Source organism: Loa loa, assembly GCF_000183805.2.
Source record: "Loa loa unplaced genomic scaffold supercont3.5, whole genome shotgun sequence".
NCBI lineage: Eukaryota > Metazoa > Nematoda > Chromadorea > Rhabditida > Onchocercidae > Loa > Loa loa.
The window spans coordinates 439,205-448,097 of NW_018108185.1; the positions used below are offsets into that span (position 1 = coordinate 439,205).

The 8,893-nt window shown below is 31.5% G+C and overlaps 1 protein-coding gene across 1 annotated transcript in view; it reads left to right on the plus strand.

Annotated features, from left to right (window-relative positions):
• Positions 1 to 5,665: 5,665 nt before the first annotated feature.
• The window catches only part of LOAG_16482 (myosin tail family protein), a gene marked incomplete at both ends in the record, with an annotated part of 13,927 nt that continues 10,699 nt past the window's right edge, over positions 5,666 to 8,893 (plus strand). Inside the window, 12 exons of the mRNA XM_020449134.1 lie at positions 5,666 to 5,734; positions 5,785 to 5,815; positions 5,962 to 6,173; positions 6,323 to 6,479; positions 6,719 to 6,849; positions 7,151 to 7,202; positions 7,472 to 7,576; positions 7,749 to 7,847; positions 7,970 to 8,073; positions 8,152 to 8,290; positions 8,410 to 8,528; positions 8,677 to 8,829. Coding sequence (XP_020307394.1) covers positions 5,666 to 5,734; positions 5,785 to 5,815; positions 5,962 to 6,173; positions 6,323 to 6,479; positions 6,719 to 6,849; positions 7,151 to 7,202; positions 7,472 to 7,576; positions 7,749 to 7,847; positions 7,970 to 8,073; positions 8,152 to 8,290; positions 8,410 to 8,528; positions 8,677 to 8,829 — 1,371 coding nt within the window. The remainder of the gene's footprint in view (positions 5,735 to 5,784; positions 5,816 to 5,961; positions 6,174 to 6,322; positions 6,480 to 6,718; positions 6,850 to 7,150; positions 7,203 to 7,471; positions 7,577 to 7,748; positions 7,848 to 7,969; positions 8,074 to 8,151; positions 8,291 to 8,409; positions 8,529 to 8,676; positions 8,830 to 8,893) is intronic.

The following is an 8,893-nucleotide window of genomic DNA, read 5'->3' on the forward strand; positions in this document are numbered from 1 at the left end:
TTTATTTTATAGAAGAAAAAAAGAAAAATTTTATAGAAAAATTATAGAAAATTCTTTGCAAATTTTTCGGCCTACTTCGTATTTCACCATACGAAAAATTCCAGAAAATAAAAATGACACGGAAAAGTCACAGTTATGATTCGGTGATATTTTTGTAGTGGTTTCTGAAGGTTTTATGTTTCATGTGTAAAATGAACAGAATTACAATAAATACGTTGTGAGTAAATGATTCATTTGGTTTCTGTGACAGTAAATGTATTTGCAGGGAATCTTAGTAGTAGCTTTAGTAAGATCTGCAGTACTAGTTGTTCTCTTGAAAATGCCGAAAATAACACAGGAAAGGGTGGACATCATATTTTTTATAGTTTTCGCAAGAAAACTTTTTCCTAGTATCAATTTAATTAATGCTATTATAATCCAATGTAATTTTTGTAAATCTTTATTCTTAGGATCACGTATATATCTCTTGATTTTCGATGTCACGAAACAGTTCCCAGCAAGGTTGCAAAATAAGAGTTTCCGACAGGACTCCAAATCAAGGAAGTAGTTCACTTAGGACCTTTAATATCAACAATAATGTCTAGAAAATCTCCATTACCGAGGAATATGTTTTTCGCAACCCAAACTAGAGACGTACCACGCAAACTTCCAATATTGGGGACTGTTTAATCGAAAAGCATTGGAAGTACTGATGAGAGACCGGAACAAAGTGTTGGCGTTCGTGTGTGGTAAATGAGAAATTCTGAGGGTTTCAAAACTGTAATGATCCAAATCCGCTAATTGCTTATCCCATACTTCTTAATCTTTTCAGTCTACATCAACAGTTGGCTCTGAAAATGAGTGATGAAAACATGGTTGTGGCATAAAATTTTCAAAATGTACTTCAATAAGATGACAATAAGTTTGGGAAATATGAATTAGGTCTATACAAAATAGGAGCTTCAAAAGCTTGCATAGAGAAATGAGCATCAACACCCTCCGCTTTTGTTAGATCTAGTCTTGCTTTAACTGAATTATACATTGCAAGGATAAGAATGAAAGTAAACAGTGTTCCTTATCGTTACGTTTCTGGAACACTTCAGTATTTGACAAATGAGTAACAGTATTACTTTGTGTCTTAAAATATCATATCTGAGTAGATCGAAATTTAATGTTTCGATTGATTAGTTATTGTAGACTTAATTGTTATATTAAAGAGTTAGAATGGAATTGCCTGAAAAAGAATAATGGATTTATTTATTGGATTGAAACCTGAAATTATTTGTTTGTCTAAAGCGAAGAGGAAGAAAAGTTATTGCAGGAACTCCAAAGCTCAAAGATTGGTTTTGCCAACAGCTGGCGTATCTGTTGTCAACACTAAGAATAGGATGAGCAGCGTTGATCAGTGCAGGATCAACGGCTTCATATCATATGCTCAGTTGTCAAAATGTCTTGAAGTGCTTCCAGATTTTGAAGCATGTACTTTTTGAAACAAATCGAAATATTGGAAGGAAGCAGGTCTAAAAAAAGATGACTTGTAATGATATTTTTGAAACGATTATTGAATTTCCTGTACACTTATCACCACCGTAATCACAGTACCTTATCAGTGACTGCTTGTTTAAAGATGAAATTAATCTATTAGATTTGAGAAGAAATGTCTTTCGTATGAAATACTGAAGGCAATTCTAAAGCGGACTTCGTAATTTCTTCAAGAAAAAAGACGTTTTCAACGAACTTTTTCTTGAACACTAGTTTTTTCTGAATACTAGTTATACCTAACAATTAATGATACAAAAGGAAAAAAATACAGTCGATGATTTTTTTTAGCGTAGTAATTGGAAAGTTTACATGTTAACATTTTAAGATGGTCAGTTATTTAATTAGATATATTACTGCTTGAAGCAAAGCAGTTGTGCATCTTTCACCGAACAAATGCGCTCCAGAAACATTCTTTTTTTTTGCATAAGAACAGTGAGAGATCTTCGTATATCTCACAAACAAATCTTTTTTTTCTCCGATCTTTATGAAGCTTTGTACAAAAAAACGCTGTCTTTTCTATTCTGTAAAAGTTGAAATCATTGCATCATACATTTTCCTCTGATAAAAATAATCTGATTGTAAATTCAATTTATCAGTGATTACTTCATATGAAAATAAGTCTGTTAATTCTGCATGTGCAATGTAAATCATAATCAAATGTATTTGCTACTTTTTTTTTTTTTTGTATATGTGGAAGTAACTTGCAACTTGAATTAAATATATGCTTAATTCTATCAAATTAATTACTTTAATTGGATTATTGCAATAAAGATTCAAACATTCCCATCCATATGCAAATAACGTCGAATCAATGCACTAAGCTTAAATGGTATTTCCATTAGTACAAAAATTTTGAAATGTTGAAGTTTTCCGAATATTGCGGCGCTTGTTATTGAAAACGGAAATGTTGCAACAAATAGTTGTAAGCTTTAATTGCAACTATTGTTTTAATTGCAATGATAAGGGAAAGATAACACACGATAAGGATATAGTTCCATCTGTTAATTGGTATTCATTTCCTTCTCGAAACATTGCCGCTAAAAGTTTTTAGTTGTGGAAAACAAATTTGATGTAATAAAATTAATATTTCTAACCTTCACTTCTGTTATTTCTGCGAGTAATGCTCAATTTCACTTTTTATTTTTCTCGAGTTTAAAAAAGTGAGCCAGCGGGAAATATTTCGAATGATAAGACAGTGCCATTCGTTCGATGATTATCTGATAATACTAATAATGTTAGCGTTCAAATTATTTTTCCATCCTATTATCTCAATGACATGCTTACAAAGAAATTCAAAAAAGTTCGAGTTAACAAGAAATCAAGGCTGCTAAAAGAAAGGGTGAAAAGGAAGAGGAAGATTGAAATGTCTGCTGCGGTGCTTTCATTCTCCGCATTCTTTCCGATTTCTTTTGCCTCCATCTTTCTCATCCTATTTTTACTTCACATTACCTGCTGATCTCGCTGGTTTTTATTAACTCCTATTTTACAACTTACTAATGAATATCCGCCCACATCTTTAGTTTAATTTTAGCCTTCTTTACCCACTCTGTTTTCTCCATCCCAATAAATTAGTCGCGCTCTGAACTTCCGGGTTCTCTTTGAACAGGAGAAAGAAGCCCAACAGAGCATATGCTTCCAATAAGCAGATCTACCACCTATATCTACATCTCTCTGTACTGATTCCTTCACCGATCGTCTATTTTGGTGTTGCAAAACAGCCGTTCCTGTCTATACCATCACTAAGGCTTATATTACACAGATTTGGAGCCATTTGCTGTAGAACCCTAACCAGAACCGCTCCACATAGACTGATATACATTTCCATCTCATTGTCCTTCCTTACTTCTGAAGTTATTGCCATTAATGCTTTCTACAAATATGAACTCATTCCTTTCTACAATAGCCAAACTTATTCTGTAGCACATTTATTCTCTCTTTGTTTATTAATCTCAACTTATTTGTTAAGCAAAAAATTCGTTTACAATAAATTGAATCATAAGAACTTAATTTGCCATGTAAATTAACCAATACGGCTGCAATGTTTGTGTTCAAGAAACATTTATATTAATCTTATTGATCTTATTTGTTAATAATTGATCATATTAATCTTATTTGTTAAGTAAACAATTCCTAATACAATCTTTTAGTTGACATTTTTCACAAAAATCCGTTGAAATGACCTAAAATCTCATCTTTATTAGTATCACTGTAAACTATCATTTCACTTTAGTTCAAATTTTATTATATTTATACAAATATTTACATCCGGCGACTTTTTAATAGGTAGAAGTGAAATTCCCCATAAAGAAAAAAGTGTTACAGAATTAACATTCTCAGATTTGGTCATACTGAAATAGAAGCCAAGACTTGAACCTCTTTTCAACATTCGTTTTTTTAAATAAGTACTTGTACATTTGCAGAAATTTGGAAGTACAGAATAACTGTTTCTGAATTGTGTCTTCTGCGAAAGTCAGAAATTGAAATAGAACAGCATTGCTGATTCAATATGCTTTTATTCCTGAACTTTAATCCTAACTAAAAAATTCGAAAGACCCTGTGAGATCACTATGATGGATTTGAAGTTATTGAAATACTATGTTATTTAGTTCAGATCTATTCTTGCCTTTCTTTCAAATTTCCGTTTCAAATTAACGCACTCGTTTAAAATTCTCTCATTTACCACAGAATATTTTTGTTCTGTTTCTTGATTTTATCTGCAAATCCTGAGATAACAATATCAAGCATCATTATTTTTATTTTTTCTTTGCAAAATCTCGTTCATTAACTCTGCTTGCAAAAACTCGTCAGCTAAAATTAACATTGACCTGTTATGAATTTAGGAGAGAACTTTTATATTTAGTAATTCAACCATAACTGAAATTTCGAAAATCCTACTTTCATATCTACTAAAAAATAAAAAATGACTCTTTGAATCTATTTATTTATCTTTTTGGCTTACATAAGACTGATTTCAATTGTCCAAATTTTAGTGTATTCGTGTCTTTCTGCTTCTTCAGAAAAATAAACAGCTAAAAAATAAGTAGAGAAATAACAGATCGATAGCTGGTAAAAGGGATTTGGCTGATGAATGAGTAAATCGATAGATAAATAAAATGTTTTTGATGGATATGAGCAAAAAATAAATGAATTAATCATACGCGATAATCCTCCGTTGACCAATTTTTCGGCGGCAATTGCTTAGGAATACTTCTCTTAATAAAAATTATATAATTAAGGATATTTTTATGGTGCAGCTAATTATACTTTCAGTTTTAGTGTTCAGAAACAGAGTTCACATTTTTAAATCCTTTTTTGAATTTTTAAAATTGCTCTTAAAATCAAAGAAAAAGAAGCGAAGAAGGATAAATGAGACATATTGCAATATTTATTATTCCTACCTGTTGAAGTATTCGGATATTTGCCATTTAAGTATTAATTTTATTTCAATATTTAATTTTCTTGATTTCTTTCACTTTACCTAATATATTTTTAGTTCACCCTGTTATGAGTAAACTACAAATTTGTTGAGGTGAGTTCTTTAATAACCGAAAATTCAAACTGAAAATTTCCAACTTATCTTAATTTTGCAAAAAAGTCAGGTGTACTTCCACGTCTTATAAGGTTCAAAAAGCTTTATCCTTTGCTTCTTCACCCTGTTATGAATTACGAGAGAATCTTTTTCATGAAGCAGAAGCTATTCCAGTATCGTTGAAGATCGGAAAGCTTTGATTATTTTGCATTGCACGATAATTTTGAGTGTGATATTTTAGCCCCAATGCAAATCTTTACTAAAACGATGAAAGTAAAGAGATCTCGAACATTTCTATGAACTGCATATACCTTAAGATATAAATATTTAATTGTAGATTTCAAAGTTATCAATTCATCTCAATCACAGTCAAGAGTTATCAATAGAATTGGAATAGAAAAATTCACTCGCTCTTGTAGAAAATCTCTAAAATAGTACAAATTTCCAAAGCACTAATATCAATGTTTTATTTCATACAATGCATGTTCTCGACTTTTGATTTCTTTGTATGATTTCATGTTAGATAGCATTGATGATGATCGCATTTTGATTTATTCTCATAAGTATGAAGTGATAAGTGCAGATGTTTGTTCGTTTTAGCATTTTCGAGCAAGGATGGCAGCAGATGAAGAAAATGTTGAATTATGCAAATTTGAGGAAGACGATGGTTATCCGTATTTGGAGGTTAGTCGAGAAGAAAATCACAATATGCTGCAAAGCCATTTGATTCCAAGAAGAACTGCTGGATTCCCGATACTGAAGACGGTATGTTGAGATAAAAAAAACAAACATTTTTCAAGAGAGCGATAAATCAAATCATGACAAAAAGAAGAGATTAAATGGATGAACTTTTTAATAATTTGAAATAAATTTATCATAGAGCGATTCTTGATAGATTCTGAATTTTGCAGGTTTTATTGCTGCTGAAATAAAATCATCAGCAGGCGATAATGTAACGGTGGTTACTGTAAAGGGCAATGAAATTACGCTGAAAAAGGAGGAAGTTCAGGAAATGAATCCTCCTAAATTCAGTAAAACCGAAGATATGGCCAACTTGACATTTTTGAATGAAGCTTCTGTACTTAACAATTTAAAAGAGCGATACTACTCTATGATGATTTATGTAAGCTTAATATCGAACTATGATCGAATTTCACAAATCATGAAAATTAAAATTTTCCTTGGCTACTCGTATTAGATCTTAAATATATTGAAGTATTGAAAAAATTAGCTAATTTATTATGATATATTTAGTTTGATCATATATTTTAGACATATTCTGGCCTCTTCTGTGTGGTAATTAATCCGTATAAGCGTTTGCCCATCTATAGCCCATCTATCATTAAACACTATATGGGTAAAAGACGAAACGAAATGCCACCACATTTATTCGCCGTATCTGATGAAGCATATCGAAATATTCTCATTGGTATGATTGGTTATGACTTTATTAAATGAAAACATATTATTTGTTAATTTAATACTAAGTGTAGAGGTAAATTAAAAATAGTTGATAACGAAAGCTTTACAGTAATTATGAAGCGATTCCGGTTGTTTGGTAATGTCGATATGACTTAGGATTATGACGCAATTTTAGTAATTATATGATCTTTGCACTGATGTCTAACCAAGAAAAATAACTCCAGTTATACTCTAATTTAATTCTAGATCATGAGAATCAATCAATGCTGATTACCGGTGAATCTGGCGCTGGTAAAACTGAGAATACAAAAAAAGTTATTGCATATTTTGCTATTGTTGGTGCCACGCAGCAGAAGAAGGAAGAAGGCAAGAAGGGAGTATGTGTAATTCAATATAATTTCAAACTATTGAAAAAATTAGAAATTAATAAATTCCTGGAAAAAAATCTACAAATTAGTTGGCCGACTTGGATTCCCACTTGATTGTCGTTGAATTTGAAAACGTTTATGACCAATATCATGTTTCAAAGCTTTCTTTAGACGATAATGATGGCTAAAGTTCTTAAATCAGTCTCTGTGTAAGCTCTATTCAAAGCAATTGCCTCCGGAACTATAATCTAGAAAATTTCGATAAAAGCCATTTCATCAAGACTTAGTAAGTCATCTTTCAAAAATTTAGGGAACTCTGGAGGAACAAATCGTGCAAACTAATCCAGTACTGGAAGCTTTCGGTAAGTTAATTGCAAGAATTATATATTCCTCCCAGAAACTTCTTCTTGTTACTGCAATTCAAAAATTAGGGTTTGATAAATTAAAAGTAACTGAATTACAAAATTTAGTTACTCACTTTATACCTAATCTTATGCTTTACTTAGGAAAAAAAGTTCAAAGAATTTTTAATTAAGAATTATTTTGTAGTTCACTTATAAGAAAGACACAGAGTTTATAATATTGTACAGCAGTAAAGTACTGAGCTTCTGAAATACAATCATGCTTACAGGTAATGCAAAAACGGTTCGAAACAACAATTCTTCACGATTCGGCAAATTCATTCGAACTCATTTCACCAAAGATGGCAAACTTTCCGGTGGCGATATCGAACACTGTGAGTTTTTTTTCTCTGTTTTTTCCAATTTATTAAAATAGTAAGATTTGTGTCAAAAAAATTAGAGTTGACACTATCCTTTCGTATATTAATTAATTATCTCTCAAATTTCCGTTTACTTGCTCAGAAATTGCTCAGAAATTTTGCTCAGAAATTTAAGAAATTTTTTCAGATCTTTTTGAAAAGTCACGCGTTGTGCGACAAGCTCCTGGTGAACGTAGTTATCATATTTATTATCAGCTTATGTCTGGTTTTCATCCGAAAATAAGAGGTTAGCATTACGACAACATCTTATCTTATTTAGCAAAAACTGAATATTTGAAATGAAACAAGTATAGCTTTCTATTTTCTTGGAAATTATAATGAAAAAATTAAAAATGTATTAATTTGCAGAAGAATTACGCTTGACTAATGATATCAAGTATTATCACTTTTGTTCCCAAGCAGAACTGACCATCGATGGTGTGAATGACAAGGAGGAAATGAAAATCACGCAGGTATAATTGCTTACCTAAACAGATCGGATTAAATGTAACTTAAAATTTCATTTTTATCATTTCATTGTATTGTTTCAGGAAGCATTTGATATTATGGGCTTCGAAGATCATGAAACTCGCGACCTTTACAGTAATGTGGCTGGTATTATGCATATGGGTGAAATGAAATTTAAGCAACGACCGCGTGAAGAGCAAGCAGAACCAGACGGAGAGGAAGGTTCGATAGTTTGTCATTTCTTCCCATTCTGACCTATCATGTTTTGTAAGTGTCGTAGTTTCTATTTCTAATAATTGAAGAGTTTGGAGCACCTGAATTTTACTGTCGCCATGTTTTAGATGCAAAGAATGCTGGCTTTTGCTTCGGCGTTGATCATGAAGAATTTCTAAAAGCTTTAACAAAGCCACGTGTTCGTGTCGGCGCAGAGTGGGTTAATAAGGGTCAAAACTTAGAACAAGTATGTTTCTGAATGAAAAGTTAAATAGATTATCAGTTTGAATTCATTCCGCTTTCAGATTTACAAGGAAGAATAGATATTGTACTTATGAATTATAAGAATGATCAGTAACTTTAATGCATGAAATGAGAATGAAATATTTTTTCAGGTGCATTGGGCTGTAGCCGGTCTTGGCAAAGCTATCTATTCGAGAATGTTCAAATGGCTCATCGATAGGTGTAACAAAACACTTGACCAAATGAAAGAAAATCGGAAGTATTTTATCGGTGTTTTGGATATCGCTGGTTTTGAAATTTTCGACGTACATTTTCCGTTTTTTTCAGATAGTTCTAGTTGTTCATTTTGGGAAAGATTCAATTCGAAAA